General features: G+C 46.4%; 1 protein-coding gene and 2 long non-coding RNA genes across 8 annotated transcripts in view; 1 reads left to right on the top strand and 2 right to left on the bottom strand.

The window, feature by feature from the left end:
• The window catches only part of LOC127927491 (uncharacterized), a 52,930-nt gene extending 50,979 nt beyond the window's left edge, over nt 1–1,951 (top strand). For all 4 annotated transcript variants that reach the window (XR_008127774.1, XR_008127773.1, XR_008127772.1 and 1 more), the window contains one exon: nt 755–1,951. This is a non-coding gene — a long non-coding RNA (uncharacterized LOC127927491). The remainder of the gene's footprint in view (nt 1–754) is intronic.
• Nucleotides 1,952–3,284: 1,333 nt separating this feature from the next.
• The window catches only part of LOC118377574 (lysine-specific demethylase 6A-like), a 60,789-nt gene continuing 42,487 nt past the window's right edge, over nt 3,285–21,586 (bottom strand). The window contains exons 17-29 of the mRNA XM_052513968.1: nt 20,654–21,441; nt 20,308–20,437; nt 19,996–20,101; nt 19,046–19,251; nt 12,889–12,950; nt 12,724–12,798; nt 12,472–12,620; nt 11,852–11,966; nt 10,210–10,397; nt 9,873–10,014; nt 8,238–8,364; nt 5,308–5,484; nt 3,285–5,107 (exon numbers count right to left, since the gene is read on the bottom strand). Of these exons, the coding sequence (XP_052369928.1) occupies nt 5,081–5,107; nt 5,308–5,484; nt 8,238–8,364; nt 9,873–10,014; nt 10,210–10,397; nt 11,852–11,966; nt 12,472–12,620; nt 12,724–12,798; nt 12,889–12,950; nt 19,046–19,251; nt 19,996–20,101; nt 20,308–20,437; nt 20,654–21,441 (2,292 nt within the window). The 3' untranslated portion in view covers nt 3,285–5,080. The remainder of the gene's footprint in view (nt 5,108–5,307; nt 5,485–8,237; nt 8,365–9,872; nt 10,015–10,209; nt 10,398–11,851; nt 11,967–12,471; nt 12,621–12,723; nt 12,799–12,888; nt 12,951–19,045; nt 19,252–19,995; nt 20,102–20,307; nt 20,438–20,653; nt 21,442–21,586) is intronic.
• LOC127927494 (uncharacterized) lies at nt 14,356–17,063 on the bottom strand. Of its 3 annotated transcripts, none has more exons than XR_008127792.1 (4): nt 16,499–17,063; nt 16,196–16,331; nt 15,790–16,061; nt 14,356–14,457 (listed from the first exon to the last, which is right to left on the bottom strand). It is a non-coding gene; the product is annotated as an uncharacterized LOC127927494 (long non-coding RNA). The 3 variants fall into 3 exon arrangements; XR_008127791.1 differs by lacking the exon at nt 14,356–14,457 and adding an exon at nt 15,333–15,394 and having other exon boundaries at nt 15,654–16,061; XR_008127790.1 differs by lacking the exon at nt 14,356–14,457 and adding an exon at nt 15,336–15,394 and having other exon boundaries at nt 15,722–16,061.

Here is a 21,586-nt window from a genome sequence, read left to right as displayed (position 1 = left end):
AGATACAGTAAGAGGAGGCCACCTCATAGAGGTAGATCGAGGACTCATCATGGATATAACCCGTTTTAGCATGGACATTGTCATTGCTATTGGACATTGCCATCATCCACCATCTTAAAGTAGTCAAGTAGTAAACTGGGTGGGTTTTCCTATGGTTTGTAACCTCAATGGCACAACCCAAGCTGTCACAGATGCTATAATGGCACAGATATAAAGATGAGTCCTATATCAATCTCTATGGGCCAGCCAGGTTCAGTGGTGTCATGGAAAAGTGCGAGGGGAACAATGCAGTGGAACTGGCTTTGAGGTCCAGAGTTGAATTTGAGGGGTCTAGGGCATCATATTGTATAATCTCCCTCCTAGTGCGACCTATAGCATGTGTAAAATTCACTCCGACACCATAAAATCAAGTCACACTGCACAAACACACGTGGGGGAGGGGCTACATGTGTGGGGAAAGAACAGGGTTTATCACTATAACCTGGGGATTGCTGTTAGGTTAAGGTGGGGTAGAACTTCACTCCTCTGTTTGACTTTTCATTCTCTTCAATCCAAGGCCACCAGATTCCCTTTGATCTTCTGTTTCCACGTCACAACAGGCTGATTAAAGGAGAATCAATCTCCCTCCAACTAGAAGTCCTCAGTATAATAATAAAACAGGAACTATTAACCTGGAAGAGATGTGGTCAACTGAGCTCCATTGACTGCATGTCAGTTCTATGCAACTGACCTCTCTTCTCTGTTCACTGTATAGGTATGAAGCTGCCTGGACCGGATGATGACGCTGCTATACAGACTGGCTGCACCTTGCAGAAAAACGCCCTTTGTAGATGAGTGGCCCAGTCAGGATTACTTACTGCAGGGGTCTTAACCCGCCAACCAGCAGTACTACATCTCAGAGGCTAAAAACAGACACGGAGACATTCTTACCAAGGCCTCATTACACTGCTCAAAAAAATAAAGGGAACACTTAAACAACACACTGTAACTCCAAGTCAATCACACTTCTGTGAAATCAAACTGTCCACTTAGGAAGCAACACTGATTGACAATAAATGTCACATGCTGTTGTGCAAATGGAATAGACAACAGGTGCAAATTATAGGCAATTAGCAAGACACCCCCAATAAAGGAGTGGTTCTGCAGGTGGTGACCACAGACCACTTCTCAGTTCCTATGTTTCCTGGCTGATGTTTTGGTCACTTTTGAATGCGGGTGGTGCTTTCACTCTAGTGGTAGCATGAAACGGAGTCTACAACCCACACAAGTGGCTCAGGTAGTGCAGCTCATCCAGGATGGCACATCAATGCGAGCTGTGACAAGAAGGTTTGCTGTGTCTGTCAGCGTAGTGTCCAGAGCATGGAGGCGTTACCAGGAGACAGGCCAGTACATCAGGAGACGTGGAGGAGGCCGTAAGAGGGCAACAACCCAGCAGCAGGACTGCTACCTCCGCCTTTGTGCAAGGAGGAGCAGGAGGAGCACTGCCAGAGCCCTGCAAAATGACCTCCAGCAGGCCGCAATTGTGCATGTGTCTGCTCAAACGGTCAGAAACAGACTCCATGAGGGTGGTATGAGGGCCCGACATCCACGGGTGGGGGTTGTACTTACAGCCCAACACCGTGCAGGATGTTTGGCAAATTCGCCACTGGCCCTGTGCTCTTCACAGATGAAAGCAGGTTTACACTGAGCACGTGACAGTCTGGAGACGCCGTGGAAAACGTTCTGCTGCCTGCAACATCCTCCAGCATGACCGGTTTGGCGGTGGGTCAGTAGCCTAGTGGGTAGAGTAGCCTAGTGGTTAGAGTGTTGGACTAGTAACCGAAAGGTTGCAAGTTCGAATCCCCGAGCTGACAAGGTACAAATCTGTCGTTCTGCCCCTGAACAGGCAGTTAACCCACTGTTCCTAGGCCGTCATTGAAAATAAGAATTTGTTCTTAACTGACTTAAAATAAAGGTAATTTTTTTAAAAAAATGGTGTGGGGTGGCATTTCTTTGGGGGGCCGCACAGGCTACCTCTGGCGAACACATGGTACCGAGTTGAGATCCTCAGACCCCTTGTGAGACCATATGCTGGTGCGGTTGGTCCTGGGTTCCTCCTAATGCTAGACCTCATGTGGCTGGAGTGTGTCAGCAGTTCCTGCAAGAGGAAGGCATTGATGCTATGGACTGGCCCGCCCGTTCCCCAGACCTGAATCCAATTGAGCACATCTGGGACATCATGTCTCGCTCCATCCACCAACACCACGTTGCACCACAGACTGTCCAGGAGTTGGCGGATGCTTTAGTCCAGGTCTGGGAGGAGATCCCTCAGGAGACCATCCGCCACCTCATCAGGAGCATGCCAAGGCGTTGTAGGGAGGCCACACACACTACTGAGCCTCATTTTGACTTGTTTTAAGGACATTGGATCAGCCTGTAGTGTAGTTTTCCACTTTAATTTTGAGTGTCACTCCAAATCCAGACCTCCATGGGTTGATACATTTGATTTCCATTGATTATTGTGTGATTTTGTTGTCAGCACATTCAACTACGTAAAGAAAAAAGTATTTAAGAATATTTGTGTTCCCTTTTTTTTGAGCAGTGTAGATTACTAGTGATCCTCTGCTGAATGTGTTTAAATAAGTCACAAGCTCCCAGGTATTCAGTGCTAACCCAGTGACGGCCGTCTTCGCTTGGACTGTGCTAAGCAAGGTTGGCCATTTTGGGTCCTTGTGGGCAGCCGTGTCGGTGTCTGTCAGCTGCTCAGTAGTCAGTGTAGATCCTGTGGGGCAGTCAGCAGCTACATCTGGCTACTGGGTCGCTGATGGCTGCCATGTTCTTCATGTCTCAAATTACATGTACTGTGGATTAGTATCGCTTGTATTCTAAATTTACATACAGCCATCTTTAGTTCAGTTTGCTGGTAGGTTGTTGACCTGGCATACAGTGTAGAATTCTGTGTGGTTGATTCTACAGCTACATTGTCTGCTGGGTTTTAGGCCCTACTCAAATAATCACTTGTCACTTAATCTCACGGTAAGTATTTTCTTCCAATTCAGAGACCGTGTGACAATGCTTTTGTATCATCAAATAAATACAAGTTCTAATGCGTTAATGAGGTCAGCTGTATTTGGATTGGGCCCTGTTTTGTCTAGAAAAAAAAACATTTTACTGGGTTCCTTTGTTCACCGTGGCCTTGAAATGTACATTAGGTCTTAAAGTTGAAACACTGCAGTGCAAAACAATTAATTATTTCTGCAGACATGCTGTACGCACACACTGGTGAAAGCAATTACATCCATGGATTATTTGACAATTGTGTTTAATGACTCATCATAAAACATTCTTCAAAACAATAAAACAATTTTAAATGTAAGTTTCTGTACAACGCTTGCTTAGCAGTTTTTATTTATATATAGAAAATGTACGAGGAGTTGTGTTAAAATGACAAAACTCCTTCAAATTTAATGGCAGGTACTCTGGAAAAAAATAACAGCATTCCATCAACAAATATTTTCAAGCAATAAATATGTATTTATAAATAGTGTAAATTTACATCAAGATTAGAAACATAAAAATCACAAATCAAACTTTATTCCTTAAAAGGAGTAGTAAACTTTTTTTTACAACCAAATCTGTATTTTGATGTAAATGGAATGTTATAGTAGTCCACATTCTCATGCGATTTCACTTGTTTGAGAAACACAACCAGCGAATCATTTCCTCATCCTCGTTGTGCAGTATGGGGGCCCTGAAAAAAACGTAATGCAGGTCTTTGAAATTGTGTCACTCCGCAGTGCTATATTCCATTTTGTACGTCTCAAGACATTTCCCATATCCAGCTGTTTCAATCTCCGTGTAGACTACTGCTACAGGTAACTGCCAAAATAAAGGAAACACCAACAAAGCGTCTTAATAGGGTGTTGGGACAACAAGAGCTGCCGGAACAGCTTCAATGCACCTTGGCATCGATTCTACAAGCGTCTGGAACTTCCTGTGTGGAAGCATCTCCTTTCAATATACTTTGTACCCCTCATTTACGCAAGTGTTTTAGCTGTGACCTGTAGAATGGTATCACTTGATTCGCAACAAAATGGAATATAACGTTGCGGATAAAGTTCAGGATGACGACGTCATCTGTACACAGTGTTTCCATTTCAAAAAGGACATATTGGGGTGTTTTTGGAGCAGTTAATTTTTCAGAGCCCACATACTGAACAACGAGGATGAAGGAATTAAATCGCTGGTGGCGGTAAGTTTCTCAAATCCAAGTGAAATGGCAAAAAACTGTCTGGACCCTTCAATAAACATGCCATTTACATCAAAAACATTTGGTTATAAAAAAAGCTAAATTCTCCTTTAGGTCAATGTGCAACCCATTTTTCTTTGTGACTTGGCTATTGATTTTCCCCAACATTTTTCCTCTTTTTTAAAAAACCTAATAAACAACCAAAAACTGAACGTCATAGCTCCAAAATAACAAAGATAAAACATAAAAGCTGTAAAAAAAAAAAAAAAAAAAAGGATAATCACCTAAACTCTTCACATTACAATTTTTTTGTAGATTTTGCCATCCAAAGAGTCTTAAAATTACTATCTACCATAGAAAAAGACCAGTTAGGCTAGTGCTCCTTAGAGGGAAGGAAAACAAAGGGATCACATCTCAGCCTGTTAACAGAATTTAAAAAATGAGAGAACAGGTTGTCCAGTCAGTAGTCTTTTAGGGTGGTGTTGCCAGTTGTGACAGATACAATATCTACAAAACATCTTCACTCAATAATAATTCCCACCCCTTTCCCATATGTTTTTGGATAAAGTCCTCCATTAAAAAGAGCTGAACCATTGTTACAAGGGGGGAGTCCTGTGTTGGGAAGTGCGCTCTCTGGCACCCCCCAGGGGGAAGAGGGGGGTTGACACGGCGCACTTGACAGGTTGCATAGACACACGCAGCCGCTGCTGCCTCCAGCCGTCGCTATGGAGAACAGCCATACGGGGAGACTGTCTCGACTTTCCTGAATATCAGAAATGGTCCATTTTTCCTTTGAAATGAAAGTTCCTGTAATGCTTGGTCGCCCCAGAGAAGCTGAAGGGATGTCTAATGTCAAGATGAAGATGAATGCAGAGGGGCCTGGTGAGAAAGAGGGAGTTCAATACCGATTCAGAGCATGAAACAGGAAACCAAAAAAAGGTATTTTATAGAAATGCACATGGAACTCACTCAACACAAACACTGGCCAATATACCAATCAAATGAGGAAGTAGTCCTTTAATAGGATCTCTACGTACATCCCAACAATGTCAATAGAGCCAAATCAAAGTGTGACTTACTAGTGTGAACTGGTCGTAGACCTGCATGAGATCATCCATCCGGTGTTTCTCTACAACCACAAAGTTGTCCAGCTCGGCGCTGCCTTTCCGGGCACAGTCCTGGCAGTGAACCACGTACTGCTTCTGCTTCCTGGAGAGGAGCTCGCTCCGCACAAACAGCAGGTTAAACACCTCCACCTGGAACATAGTCAACCAACACACGTCAGTAACTAGGGATGGGCATGAGTAGTAGAACTGAGGTGAAAACTCCATTTTGAAGCTGTTCAGTCATATCCCTGTAAGCCGGGGGAGGGTTCTACTGAGCTGTAGGGAATTGGTTTAAGGTCATACCAAGGACCATCTAGCTATTTCAATTAGAATTTTAACACCCCTTGAAGTAGAATTAACATACATACTACCATTCAACTGTTTGGGGTTACTTAAATTCCCTTGTTTTCCATTAAAATATACATGAAATGAGATGCAAAATGAATAGGAAATAGTCAAGATGTTGACAAGGTTATAAATAATGATTTTTAATTGAAATAAATGTGTCCTTCAAACTTTACTTTCGTCATAGAATCCTCCATTTGCAGACCTTTGGCATTCTAGTTGTCAATATCTTGAGGTAATCTGAAGAGATTTCAGCCCATGCTTCCTGAAGCACCTCCCACAAGTTAGATTGGCTTGATGGGCACTTCTTACGGTACCAATACGGTCAAGCTGCTCCCACAACAGCTCAATAGGGTTGAGATCCGGTGACTTTGCTGGCTACACCATTATAGACAGAATACCAGCTGACTTTGGGTCGTTATCCTGTTGTAGGAGGAAATTGGCTCCAATTAAGCGCCGTCCACAGCGTATGGCATGGCAAAATGGAGTGAGTCTTCCTTCTTCAAGATCCCTTCAAACCTGTACAAATCTTTACCACCACCAAAGCACCCCCAAGACCATCAGTTTGCCTCCACCATGCTTGATGGCGTCAAGCACTCCAACATCTTCATCTTTTCTGCGTCTCACGAATGTTGTTCTTTGTGATCCTCAAACCTCAAATTTAAAACAGCAGAACAGCGCAAACTGGCTCTAACCAGACCAGAAAGAGGAGTGGGAGGCCCCGGTGCACAACTGAACAAGAGGACAAGTACATTAGTGTCTAGTTTGAGAAAGATGCCTCACAAGTTCCTCAAATGGCAGCTTCATTAAATAGTACCCGCAAAACACCAGGTTCAACGTCAACAGTGAAGAGGTGACTCCGGGATGCTTGCCTTCTAGGCAAAGGAGCAAAGAAAAAGCCAAATCTCAGACTAGCCAATAAAACTAAAATATTACTTCTAACTGTTCCAGACGCAAGACGCAACTCACACTATTCTGTTCAATTACATTCTTTTAACTATAAAATACACATGGCCAAACAAGTCAGTTCGTCAAATTTTTGCCCTGCTTGGGCTGCCCGGGTTAACTGTAAGGGCTGTTATTGTGAAGTGGAAACATTTTGGAGCAACAACGGCCCCGCTGCGAATTGGTAGGCCACACAAGCTCAGAACGGGACAGCAGTGTGCTGAAGCTCGTAAAAATCGTCTGTTGCAACAACCACTACCAACTTCCAAATGGCCTCTGGAAGCTACGTTAGCACAATAACTGTTAATCTGGAGCTTCATGAAATGGGCTTCCATGGCTGAGGAGATGCACACAAGCCTAAGATGGCCACGCGCAATGCCAAGCGTCGGCTAGAGTGGTGTAAAGTTAGCCGCCATTGGACCCTGGAGCAGTGGAAACAAGTTCCCTGGAGTGATAAATCACGCTTCACCATCTGGCAGTCTGACAGAAAAATCTGGGTTAGGTGGATGCCAGGAGAACGCTACCTGCCCGAATGCATAGTGCCAACTGTAAAGTTTGGTGGAGGAGGATTTTCATGGTTCGGGCTAGGCCCCTTAGTTCAAGTGAAGGGAAATCTTAATGCTACAGCTTACAGTGACATTCTAGACGATTCTATGCTTCCAACTTTCTGGCAACAGTTTGGGGAAGGCCCTTTCCTGTTTCAACATGACAATGCCCCCTTGCACAAAGCGAGGTCCATACAGAATTGGTTTGTGTCGAGATTAGTGTGGAAGAACTTGATAGGCCTGCACAGAGCCTTGACCTCAACCCGATCAAACACCTTTTGGATTAATTGGAACACTGACTGCGAGCCAGGCCCAATCGCCTGACCTCAATGAGGCTCAAGGCTGAATGGAAGCAACTCCATATTAATGCCCATGATTTTGAAATGAGATATCGGGTGAGCATGCGTCCACATACTTTTGGTCATGTAGTGTAGGTGTCTTGACTCTGATAAGCGCGCGGGAAAGAGTGTTGTCTGCTAAATTAACAAAACAAGGCTATGCCATTCTACAAGCAAGCGCTACATTGCTGAGGTTACTACTTTTTCGAAGACTGTGTTCCACAATATAATATAACCTGTTGATACAGTTAACAAACATCTTAAAATGGCACTTTAAAAAAATAAATAAATAATGAATAAATAAGGCAATTTGGCAATTAGGATTCATTATCTGTAATGGTTATGATATTAGGCATTGTTGTTCACTGTTTGCAAATACATAAATGTGCTTTTTTCCATTTGAGTACTCATTTTGAACAGTCAAAACATGTAAAATGCCCATTCCCATCTGTAATACAATCAACCAATGCACACACACATGCACGTCAGTAACAGTCAACCAACACACACACTGAAGTCAGAAACGGTCATTTACTCAGTCGTCAACACAAAATCCTGTCAGTTACTCATATGATAGTCATGGACTGTAATCAATTTCTCCATTGTCAACCAGAACATTACTGTCAGTTACTCAAAACAAACCTATCAATACTGACAATGTAATGACTGTGTGGAGTAGCAGCTTGGGTAAGGGACAAGGGGTTGAAATGGGCCGGAGCCCCTGACGTACCTCACAGATGGTGCAGTAGTGCGCAGGCTCATCCCTGTTCCTGCCCTGCAGTACCGTCTCCTTCCCTGCCGCGGCTAGAGCCTCCTTCACCGACTGACACTGCTTCAGAGTCCTCAGCAGGCAGTACCTACATCAATCACACCATGACATTAAAAGAAACCCAGACACCTACACGTTAAGGTTACGTTTTCCAGCAGCCACGTCATCAATATGCACGTCATCATCCAATCTGAAGCCCTCTATTCAGGGATGCAAACTGCTGAGGGCACAAAAAGGTAACACTTTTTGTTGTTGCACTGAGACACGCAAAAAAATCCTTGCTAGGGGGAAATGCTGGTTTTAACTAATTAAACAACAAAATAACATGATCAGTCTCTGTGTGTAAAATATAAAGTGGTTAATGTGAACCTAAATGTAAGGAATGTAATCCAATATTATTTGTTGCCTAGACTTTACTGCAAATGACACTAGAAGTCTTGAGGGAAAAAAACAATGCACTAATATTGCAGTTAGCCATGACAGCCTTTATAATAGAACGCTAGTGACCACACACACATCTACATATTTCACGTGGGAAAAAAACTATGTAGAAATAGAATGAAACAAACAGGCATTCTATTTTTGCTCAAGGCAACATTTGCACATTAATGACATTCACTGAGTAAAAAATGTAATATTCCCCCCTCACTCACACTAAAGTTTTACTGTCAAATACAACACAACAAAAGCATCATCTTTGGGCTACACTGCACGTTATTACATTGTACACTTTCTGCCTGTGGACATCTGTTCTACAATGTACCAGCAGAGCATGATACCCTTTGTTGACATAATTGATCTCTTTCAGGAAGAGAGTAACACCTGGCATACCTATTTTTATCCACTGCAAGGAGTCATATACCAGTTAATACTATAGCGAATTGGTTAGGTTACTAACGTTAGCGCATCTGATGTAACGTTATCTAGCTGGCTATCGGACTTCATTAGGCAGCAAATTTTCAAAACACTCAATTATTTAATCAGTTAAGTTGGCTAATGTTGCTCGACATTTTTCTGGCTAGCTAACGGAGAATTCGATCCAGCTACCACAGCAAGATATTTAATAATGCTTACAATTCTTGATCCACCCCACTTTCTCCCTCACCTCAAAAACTTTTCAAACGCCAGTTGTTTTTCGGTTGCAGCTCATTAAGTACGCTTCCTCACCTTCTCACCCAGTCTCAGTGGTCAAACCTCTCACCTACCTCTTCGTTATGGTTCAGGGATGCACTACTGTAACTGGCAAACTGCCTTTGCACCCTACTGCTGTCTTTCCAGAACATGCGCTGATTCTCTAACTAGCAAATTTATCGTCTCTACTCTCTTCAGTCGCGTGCTGCGCTGCATTCTGTTGTTATGTGAATGATTGGCTGAGCCTTGGATACAGCCAGTAGTGATCCAAAGCACACCCCCCTCTCATCAGATCTACACGAATCACGTAGGTCACCTATTTTGGCGTATTTCACTGAGAGGAAACTAGTTTACATCCCTGTGTCACTCTCCACCCATCATGACAGACTGGACACACACAGTTGTAACACGTGGCAGGAGAGATGCTCACAGGGTGAAACTAAACTGTAAAAAACTGTGACGTACTTGATCATCTGGAAGAGCTTGTGGTCGGACACCTTGATGTTGCGGGCCATGTTCCAGGAGAGGTGCACCATGGGGACATGGGACTTGACGCTCTGGAGCTTGTTCCACTCGTAACGCTCCACGGCCAGCTTGTACTGGTGGGCTGTGGATGTTGTGAAATTAATTACAACACTTTACAGGTCTAGAAACAGCTGACAAACTGATTCTGGAGTCAACTATCACTTTAAGAGATAATATCCATGTATTAAATTGTATTCATAAATACATGTCTTTTTTAAATTACTAAGTGTTTTTACAGTAACTGAAGGAGCAAGCAAAAGCTGCATCAGAGGCTTACCACTGAGGGGTCCTACGTTCCAGGCAATGTTGTTGCACCAGCCGATGGCCTGGACCCAGTGGACGGTGCCCGTGTTGAGCCACACCAGGTCTCCTGGCCGCTGGATGAACCGGTAGACAGGCACATCTGCCTCATACAGGTCCTCCAGGTTGGGCCACCACGAACCCATCAGGAAGTTGATGTTGTTTCTGATGGAGAGCGAGGGGGAGTAAAAGAGTGAGTGGAAGTAAAAGAGTGAGTGGGAGTAAAAGAGCGAGGGGGAGGAAAAGAGCGAGGGGGAGTAAAAGAGCGAGGGGGAGTAAAAGAGCGAGGGGGAGTAAAAGAGCGAGGGGGAGTAAAAGAGCGAGGGGGAGTAAAGAGCGAGGGGGAGGTAAAGAGCGAGGGGGAGGAAAGAGCGAGGGGAGGAAAGAGCGAGGGGAGGAAAAGAGCGAGGGGAGTAAAAGAGCGAGTGGGAGTAAAAGAGCGAGTGGGAGTAAAAGAGCGAGGGGGAGTAAAAGAGCGAGGGGGAGTAAAAGAGCGAGGGGGAGTAAAGAGCGAGGAAAGAGGAGGGGAGGAAAGAGGGGAGGAAAGAGCGAGGGGAGGAAAGAGCGAGGGGAGGAAAGAGCGAGGGGGAGTAAAAGAGCGAGGGGAGGAAAGAGCGAGGGGAGGAAAGAGCGAGGGGGAGTAAAAGAGCGAGGGGAGGAAAGAGCGAGGGGAGGAAAGAGCGAGGGGAGGAAAGAGCGAGGGGAGGAAAGAGCGAGGGGAGGAAAGAGCGAGGGGAGGAAAGAGCGAGGGGAGGAAAAGAGCGAGGGGGAGTAAAAGAGCGAGGGGAGTAAAAGAGCGAGGGGAGTAAAAGAGCGAGGGGAGGAAAGAGCGAGGGGGGAAAGAGCAGGGGAGGGGAGTAAAAGAGCGAGGGGAGTAAAAGAGCGAGGGGGAGTAAAAGAGCGAGGGGGAGGAAAGAGCGAGGGGAGGAAAGAGCGAGGGGGAGGAAAGAGCGAGGGGGAGGAAAGAGCGAGGGGGAGGAAAGAGCGAGGGGGAGGAAAGAGCGAGGGGAGGAAAGAGCGAGGGGAGGAAAGAGCGAGGGGAGGAAAGAGCGAGGGGAGGAAAGAGCGAGGGGAGGAAAGAGCGAGGGGAGGAAAGAGCGAGGGGAGGAAAGAGCGAGGGGAGGAAAGAGCGAGGAGGAGGAAAGAGCGAGGGGGAGTAAAAGAGCGAGGGGGGTATTTCTTTTCAGTATTTTCTAATTTCTGTAAGAGATGTGGAATTAGGGCTCGTATTAAAGACCATCTAATTTCAGTCTTTTCTGTCTTCTGGGCCATTCCTTCGTCTGTATTTAAAATCAGAATAGTTTTGTTGTGGATTGTGATTGTTTCATTAATGCCCTTATTCCTGGATTCAATTCAGCTCCTTTCCTTCCTTTCACTCAATATCTCCCTGAATCACTCCCTTTTCATTCAGACAGTTTGCTCTTCGTGTTCAAAGCGAGCCACAAAAGAAGCCGACCCTCACCTTGACACCCCATCTGATGTCGTTCCATCTTTTGTACATTTATCCTTTTCTCTGCTGTTCTCGCAGACCACCCCTCACCCCCCCATTTCTCATTCACTGACAACATCACGATTGTATAATGTATTATCACTAGCCTCTATGGTTGTTAGGTCCTTACTTTTCACAGAAGTTGCTCATCACTCCCCAGTAGGGTTCTGGCACAGCAAACCACTCACAGTCCCCAGGGCCGATGTTGATGTTGACAGAGCAGAAGTTATTGTGTTCCTGATGACCTGGACCACAGAGATAAAGAAAGTTAGAACTGTATTGTCATTTTTTGGGCGACCCCCCCCCACCAAAAAAAACAACAACACATAGAAATGTTATTTATAGATCGGTCATTCTCATTGAAGGCAAGTCTAGAACACGCTAGATCTGTGAGAAATTTCCATGCTTCCCATTCTTAACTTGAGTTTTTGCCTCTTACTTTCGGTTTTGTACACCAGCTTTAAAACAGCTGAAAATACAATATGCTTGGTTATGGAAAATATATTTCACAGAGGTTGAATGATTCTCTACACTGTACTTGCTTGTCTTGGCACAAAGTGATTTAGGCAAACTATTAGAATTTCAACCAGGAAATTGTAGAGGGATTTCTGCAAAGTGCATCTTTAACAGCCTTTGTAACTCATAAGTATCCATATAAAAAAGCACTAGAAACTGCAACAGCTTGTCCTATAAAATTGTATCGCTGTACCGTGCCCTTGCCTAATATGTACAGTGTGTGTGTGCATCTACCTGGTATCCTGCTGCCGGGGACCTTCATGTAGAGCTGGACAGTGTTCATGCCCAGGATGGTGTGTCCTACGTGGCTGAGCAGATTGCCAGCAGACACCACCCTGGCGAACGCAGGCAGCTTACTCAGCTCCTGCAGCTGTAGCTTCCACCTGGGGGACGAGGAGAAAGGGGATGTGTTCAGAGGCGGCAATGGAGTTTAGCAGAACTTTGCAACGTGTGACCAATGCCATGTCTGACCACACAAGCACGTACTTTCTTTCGTCTGACACGTCGATGTTGGTCCCAAATTTGATGTGCTTTAGGGGACCCCTCCTTTTGCGTGCCACACTGAACACAGCAGGAAGAGATTATGATTAGAAAAGGTTGAAAGGTTGTGAATATATCAGTGAGAAATCCTGACAGGTGTGTGTTGCTCACCTCTCTGCTGATGCTGGCTCAGCGTCTGAGGGCTCCTTCAACGCCTTCTTCTCATTCTCCTCCTGAGAGTAAAGAGGATCCCATTCAAAAAGACACCGAGCATTGGGAAACAGGTCTGTGTGTGTCAGGGTTTCTGTTAGCCGGATATTGCCACCCCCCCCCCACCCCCCAAAAAAGAAAAGCCGATAAATAAAACAGTTGCCGGCCAAAATAAATCCTATTACAAAAGATTGCCATTTATTTTGATGGAAATACATTTTTACCGTCATGCTTATCAGTCTGTAGATTATTTGAATAATGTAGTGGAATTAAATTGTAGTGTTTATTTTTGTTAGTTGTTGGATAAATAAGATACACGATGGCTATCACATGCACACAGAGACTATTGTGAGTGAGATTTCCTCAGCTGGTTGTTTATTTTCATTTCAATAATAAAGTTGTTTCTCAAAACCATTGTCACGTGGTTAATCAAAAATCAGAATTCAAATGATACAAATCTAAAAGTGAAGTCAACTAAGGCGAGATCACCAGCCTGCCATATGGACACTTACACCCTGTGATCCATTGGTAGCTAAAGAAATGACTGCATGGAACTCAGCCTATAGGCCAATATAACAGTAGGCTATAACTTTCATTGCTCTTTCACACCGATTGGTGATTATCAAGGGGGAGATTGACGGAAAGATTGATCAAAATCGCTTACTGCAAGGAACCACAGTATAGTTTTAATATATTATCATTCACAGTGGATGTTAAAAGAACGGCAGCAGGACAGGTACGTTATGCATCCTCAGGCGAGCACTCCCTCAACATTATCAGGACAGAGAAACCAGACATGCTCACATGGAGGACTCCAAACAAAACAGAATTAAAAATATTTACAAATCTCATAATTGGTTACAAAATAAACCAAAACTAATTTCCCACAAGTGTAACAGGTTGTGAACTCTGCAAACAACGTTCCCACTCTTGAGAATGGTAAATGACTCATTAATACAAGCTAGGGCTGGGCTACATGACGATATATATCGAGTGACAATAGAAAAACGTCTATCGTTTCATATTGTGCTCTATCATTTAGTTTGTTTTATCGCAAATCACTCTTTACGGCAATATTTTTTGTCAAATGGACGATGCTTTGCGTCGGTGTGGAAGGAAATTTGCAACACAAACATGGAAGAGAGTGAACGTGACACAGAGCAGAGACAGGGAGCTCGTACCTAAGAGGGTCAACGTTGGTCACATGGACGTGGTTTGGGTATGAAAAGTCTGACACGGACCAGAAAACTGTACAACGCAAAATATGCCGCAGGCCGGTCCCGACAACAGGCTCAAACACCGCTAAGCTCTTACCCCCTACACAAGAATCATGTGAAACAGGCCGGTCCCGACAACAGGCTCAAACACCCCTACGCAAGAATAAAACAGGCTCTTACCCCCCACCTACACAAGAATCATGTGAAACAGGCCGGTCCCGACAACAGGCTCAAACACCGCTAACCTCTTACCCCCTACGCAAGAATCATGTGAAACAGGCCGGTCCCGACAACAGGCTCAAACACCGCTAACCTCTTACCCCTACGCAAGAATCATGTGAAACAGGCCAGTCCCGACAACAGGCTCAAACACCGCTAACCTCTTACCCCCTACGCAAGAATCATGTGAAACAGGCCAGTCCCGACAACAGGCTCAAACACCGCTAACCTCTTACCCCTACGCAAGAATCATGTGAAACAGGCCGGTCCCGACAACAGGCTCAAACACCGCTAACCTCTTACCCCTACGCAAGAATCATGTGAAACAGGCCAGTCCCGACAACAGGCTCAAACACCGCTAACCTCTTACCCCTATGAAAGAATCATGTGAAACAGGCCAGTCCCGACAACAGGCTCAAACACCGCTAACCTCTTACCCCCTACGCAAGAATCATGTGAAACAGGCCAGTCCCGACAACAGGCTCAAACACCGCTAACCTCTTACCCCCTACGAAGAATCATGTGAAACAGGCCAGTCCCGACAACAGGCTCAAACACCGCTAACCTCTTACCCCCTACGCAAGAATCATGTGAAACAGGCCAGTCCCGACAACAGGCTCAAACACCGCTAACCTCTTACCCCTACGCAAGAATCATGTGAAACAGGCCAGTCCCGACAACAGGCTCAAACACCGCTAACCTCTTACCCCCTACGCAAGAATCATGTGAAACAGGCCAGTCCCGACAACAGGCTCAAACACCACTAACCTCTTACCCCCTACGAAAGAATCATGAATCATGAAACAGGCCAGTCCCGACAACAGGCTCAAACACCGCTAACCTCTTACCCCTATGAAAGAATCATGTGAAACAGGCCAGTCCCGACAACAGGCTCCACCGCTAACCCTCTACCCCTACGAATGTGAAACAGGCCGGTCCCGAAACAGGCTCAAACACCGCTAACCTCTTACCCCTATGAAAGAATCATGTGAAACAGGCCAGTCCCGACAACAGGCTCAAACACCGCTAACCTCTTACCCCTACGCAAGAATCATGTGAAACAGGCCAGTCCCGACAACAGGCTCAAACACCGCTAACCTCTTACCCCTACGCAAGAATCATGTGAAACAGGCCAGTCCCGACAACAGGCTCAAACACCGCTAACCTCTTACCCCCTACGCAAGAATCATGTGAAACAGGCCAGTCCCGACAACAGGCTCAAACACCGCTAACACCCCTACACTCATGTGAAACAGGCCAGTCCCGACAACAGGCTCAAACACCACTAACCTCTTACCCCCTATGAAAGAATCATGTGAAACAGGCCAGTCCCGACAACAGGCTCAAACACCACTAACCTCTTACCCCCTACGAAAGAATCATGTGAAACAGGCCAGTCCCGACAACAGGCTCAAACACCGCTAACCTCTTACCCCCTATGAAAGAATCATGTGAAACAGGCCAGTCCCGACAACAGGCTCAAACACCACTAACCTCTTACCCCCTATGAAAGAATCATGTGAAACAGGCCAGTCCCGACAACAGGCTCAAACACCGCTAACCTCTTACCCCCTACGCAAGAATCATGTGAAACAGGCCAGTCCCGACAACAGGCTCAAACACCGCTAACCTCTTACCCCCTACGCAAGAATCATGTGAAACAGGCCAGTCCCGACAACAGGCTCAAACACCGCTAACCTCTTACCCCTACGCAAGAATCATGTGAAACAGGCCAGTCCCGACAACAGGCTCAAACACCGCTAACCTCTTACCCCTACGCAAGAATCATGTGAAACAGGCCAGTCCCGACAACAGGCTCAAACACCGCTAACCTCTTACCCCCTACGCAAGAATCATGTGAAACAGGCCAGTCCCGACAACAGGCTCAAACACCGCTAACCTCTTACCCCCTACGCAAGAATCATGTGAAACAGGCCAGTCCCGACAACAGGCTCAAACACCGCTAACCTCTTACCCCCTACGAAGAATCATGGCCAGTCCCGACAACAGGCTCAAACACCAAACAGGCCAGTCCCGACAACAGGCTCAAACACCGCTAACCTCTTACCCCCAGGCCAGTCGCAAGAATCATGTGAAACAGGCCAGTCCCGACAACAGGCTCAAACACCGCTAACCTCTTACCCCCTACGCAAGAATCATGTGAAACAGGCCAGTCCCGACAACAGGCTCAAACACCGCTAACCTCTTACCCCCTATGAAAGAATCATGTGAAACAGGCCAGTCCCGACAACAGGCTCAAACACCGCTAACCTCTTACCCCCTACGCAAGAATCATGTGAAACAGGCCAGTCCCGACAACAGGCTCAAACACCGCTAACCTCTTACCCCCTACACAAGAATCATGTGAAACAGTACGGAGAGAGTCTACGGATGAGACCCAACAAAAACTATTTCTAAATTGAATTTACAGAAGATGTGCTATATCGTGACATGTATTGTTATCAGGATATCACCCAGCTCTAATACACGCAATACCATAAAACAATGTTATCGCATGACAGGGATTAACGGTACATTTACTACTGGTGATGGAATATCACTGCAGGGAATACCAAGACTGTGCACTGCTGTCATCAAGGCAAATGATGGTTACTTAGAAGAATCTCAAATAGATTTTAATTAGTTTAACACTTTTTTGGTTACTACATGAATCCATGTGTGTTATTTCATAGTTTTGATGTCTTCACTACTATTCTACAATGTCAAAAACTGTCAAATTAAAAAAAACATTCACCCTGCTGAATGAGTAGGGAGCGACTCACCTGCCTTCGCCAACTTTTGACTTATTGGATACTGTATTCATAATGGGGCTCATTGACCGTTGATCAAAAAGAAAAACATTCACACAATGAAACAATGAATGCTAAGATTGTACTGCAGCGCAGGAAACAGCTGAGTCATTCTGGGGAGCTGTGGGCGGCACAACTAGCGTCCGGGTTACCTTCGCCACACACCAGCGACTCTGTCGCATTGCCCTTCTTGCCAGGTGCACGGTTGTCTAAACATTTAAAATCCCGATACTGAGACAAGATAGTAGCAACACACCATTATTGGGGAGAAAAAAGGGGCAAAAAAAATAATAATAATATTTGAGATGATCCCTTTTTCCAAGTCTGCTTTCTGGTGAAGTATTTTGAATGATTACAGACATTTTATTACATGTATTTCCCTATTGGAACCACTATGCCCACAACTCAGAGGCTCTTTGCCACGAAGCCAAGTTGCCCAACCCATTACGGCCTCTTCCCCTCTTTCTAAGTTTCTAACAGAGACGTAGGCATAGGAACCTACCTGGTGACCTGTGTTTCCCAACTGCTACCAGGTGACCTGTGTTTCCCAACTGCTACCAGGTGACCTGTGTTTCCCAACTGCTACCAGGTGACCTGTGTTTCCCAACTTCTACCAGGTGACCTGTGTTTCCCAACTTCTACCAGGTGACCTGTGTTTCCCAACTTCTACCTGGTGACCTGTGTTTCCCAACTTCTACCTGGTGACCTGTGTTTCCCAACTTCTACCTGGTGACCTGTGTTTCCCAACTTCTACCTGGTGACCTGTGTTTCCCAACTGCTACCAGGTGACCTGTGTTTCCCAACTGCTACCAGGTGACCTGTGTGTCCCAACTACTACCAGGTGACCTGTGTTTCCCAACTGCTACCAGGTGACCTGTGTTTCCCAACTGCTACCAGGTGACCTGTGTTTCCCCTGTGCTACAGTGACCTGTGTTTCCCAAGTACTACCAGGTGACCTGTGTTTCCCAACTGCTACCAGGTGACCTGTGTTTCCCATTACCAGGTGACCTGTGTTTCCCAACTACTACCAGGTGACCATGCTACCAGGTGACCTGTGTTCCCAACTACCAGGTGACCTGTGTTTCCCAACTGCTACCAGGTGACCTGTGTTTCCCAACTGCTACCAGGTGACCTGTGTTTCCCAACTGCTACCAGGTGACCTGTGTTCCAGGTGACCTGTGTTTCCCAACTGCTACCAGGTGACCTGTGTTTCCCAACTGCTACCAGGTGACCTGTGTTTCCCAACTGCTACCAGGTGACCTGTGTTTCCCAACTACTACCAGGTGACCTGTGTTTCCCAACTGCTACCAGGTGACCTGTGTTTCCCAACTGCTACCAGGTGACCTGTGTTTCCCAACTGCTACCAGGTGACCTGTGTTTCCCAACTGCTACCAGGTGACCTGTGTTTCCCAACTGCTACCAGGTGACCTGTGTTTCCCAACTACTACCAGGTGACCTGTGTTTCCAAACTGCTACCAGGTGACCTGTGTTTCCCAACTGCTACCAGGTGACCTGTGTTTCCAAACTGCTACCAGGTGACCTGTGTTTCCCAACTGCTACCAGGTGACCTGTGTTTCCCAACAAATTGGATTTTGGCAAATGTTTGAGAATTATGCTTTATTGTCTGCTTCATTACAGGAGTTGCCTGTTCTGTTAAGCTGCATTACCATAATCTACATGTGATTTCTGTCATTCTGAGAACCGTGGGTGGATGCCTTACTGGACTACGCACCAAATGCATATGGATCCGGTAAATTTAAAATCTTTCCATTCACGTTCTCCAGCGCCACATTTTCCTAACCGAAACCCTGGGTGGATGTGTGTGTGTGTGTGTGTGTGTATGTATGTATGCATGCATCTCCCTCTACTAACCCGTAGTGACTCCTGGAAGGAGGCAGCCTGGTACTGGGCATATTTGGCGATGGTGGTGTGAGCTCTACCGCTCTCGCAGCGCCACATCTTCTTGGTACCACTCAGGTCCCAGTTCTCGTCAGCGGGCTGAGACAGCTGGGTACGACACTCAACCAGATGGTCTGGGTTAGCCTCCACTAGGGTCTTAGTAGAGAACAGACCCAGGTCTGAGAGAGGGGGAAAGAGGTAGGAGATGGTTATGAAAAAGATAGCAAGAGAAAGAGTGAACAAGGGGTAGAAGCGGGCACTCACTCAAATAAAGGGCCTGGAAACCTGCTAATGCTCAAGCTGCATTGGGGCTTGCATAAGTGCAACATCAAAGTTAATGGTTGGCACCAAGGACTTCTTCATGGGGTATTTCTCAATTGAATTGGTTCAACTCCTGCATCCTCTCTTGCCTATATTTGAAATGGGTCAAAGATAATTGAGGAGAGGCGGCAAAGAAAGGGGGGGGTTTTAAAGCTCTTCGATGGAATCACGTAGGATACTCATAACCATTTACTTGTTTTATTTTTACTAGGCAAGTCAGTTAAGAACAAATTTGTATTTACAATAATGGCCTACCCCAGCTAAACCCTAACCCGCTGGGCCCTACGGGAATCCCAATCACAGCCGGTCGTGATCAGTCTGGAATCGAACCAGGTTCTGTAGTGACGCCTCTAGCACTGAGAAGCAGTGCCTTAGACTGCTGCGCCACTCGGGAGCAGCAGTTGATGAAAGATGGCTATTGAGGTTGCTGGACTCATCCGTTCACCTACTAACAAATTAACATCTCCTCCAACACTTTTCGGTTTCAAGGTCACTGAGGAGAGAGGGTGGTGGAAGGACTTTTGCCCAAATGAGAAAAGGCAAAATCGGGTATTGTAATGACAGTCCTAACCAGCAGGTGGCAGTAGAAATGGTAGACTCACCCAGTTTGAGCGCCCCGGCCAGCCCTCTGATGACGGTGACAGGGTTGGAGGGGTTTGTGCAGAACTGGTGCAGCGGAGGAAAGAAGGCATCCCTCTTATTCTCCAGCTGGGGATCAAATACACAATAACATTTTTTTTAAGGGACATTCAATATTATTTCAATTGAAAATATATATTTCACGTCTTCAAAACACCACCTTTGAATGTTGAGTGTATATACATTTGCAAGATTCGCATCAGAATCACATTGACTAAAACATTCCCCTTTCATTATTATTATACTATGACGAGAAGTCTTTCTTCCATACTCACATAGATGCTTGGTGTGGGGGGGTTGAGTTTGTCCTTGGGCAGGACTGGGGAGGGAGGAGGGGGCAGGCGAGGAGGGGGACACTTATCCAGCAGTATACTGCTGCTAGACAAACCGTTCTTCCCCAGGTTTCTGAAAGAGAGAAAAACAGGGAAAGGAGAGAGACAGACAAAGAGAGAAAAAGGTACAAACAAGATTAGCCTCTTGGTTTTACAGTATAATCTCTGCTCTGACAGTTCCCTCTACCAACAAACGCAATACTACAATGCAATACTCTTCCCAAAAGAGTGAGACCATCAAATTTCCTACAGCCCAATAAGAACTGGTACAGGGTCCCCCCAGTCTAACCTGCAGGCCTTGAGCACGTCAGTGGAGGAGGGGTAGATGGACACGGAGGAAGAGGATGATGGGGGGGTGCGGGCATGGGGTGGCGTGGGTCTGCGACACGTGGCAGGGGGGTCCGCCTTCAACGGGCTCTGGGAGTCCTCGGAGATGCCCCTCTTGCCGTTGCCATTGACGACGGTGGTTGGTCCGGCTGATGATAATGCTGCGGTGGTGGTGGTGGAGGGGCTGTTGAGGCCGTGCGGGCCCATCGACTGGCCGGGCTCGGTGGATTTGGGCGAGGGGGTTGCGGTGGACATTGCAGAGATGGGGGAGGAAGCGGCCGAGGAGACGGCCGGGTGGATGTTGTTGATCTTCTTGTGGGGGGCGGAGGTGGTGGGGTCGCCCCCCTTAGGATTGTCTGAGCTGTGGTGAGGGGACCGGTTGCTCGTCCCGCCGTCTCCCGCCGCCGACTGTACGTGATTGGATAAGCTTTCCGCCGCGGCAGTGCTATTGGCCGTTGTCGTCTCCCCAGGTCCCTTTGTTGCCGTGGCTGCGGGGCCATTGCCGAGGGGCGTGCTCTCTTTGGTAGCAGGGGTGCCGGGTGCTCCACCTGAGGTAGCAGAGTGATGGGGAGAAGGGGGTGACGGGAGGTGGTTGAGAGCCTGTTGCCGCGGCGACGGGGCGGCGGAATGTCCAACCTGATTGTGGGGCGTCTGTGGGTGTGAGAGGGGGTGGGTTGACCCCCCAGAGGAGGAGAGAGACCCATCCCCATTAGGACCCGCCCAATGTGGAGCGGAACCCTTCTGAAGCCCCTGTAGAGAAAGGGGAGCAGGAAGGAACCCCACTGTTAGATCAGAATAAGGACTATAGCTAAAGAACATTTAGTAGGTCTGGTTCTCTCCTCACTAAGGAACATCTGAGATAACTAAGCAAGAATTAGCACAGAAAAGAATAGCA

The sequence above is a fragment of the Oncorhynchus keta genome, unplaced genomic scaffold, assembly GCF_023373465.1.
Source record: "Oncorhynchus keta strain PuntledgeMale-10-30-2019 unplaced genomic scaffold, Oket_V2 Un_scaffold_14384_pilon_pilon, whole genome shotgun sequence".
Classification (NCBI taxonomy): Eukaryota; Metazoa; Chordata; class Actinopteri; order Salmoniformes; family Salmonidae; genus Oncorhynchus; species Oncorhynchus keta.
Note: the sequence above shows the minus strand (reverse complement) of the source record. Positions and strands in the feature narration are given on the sequence as shown.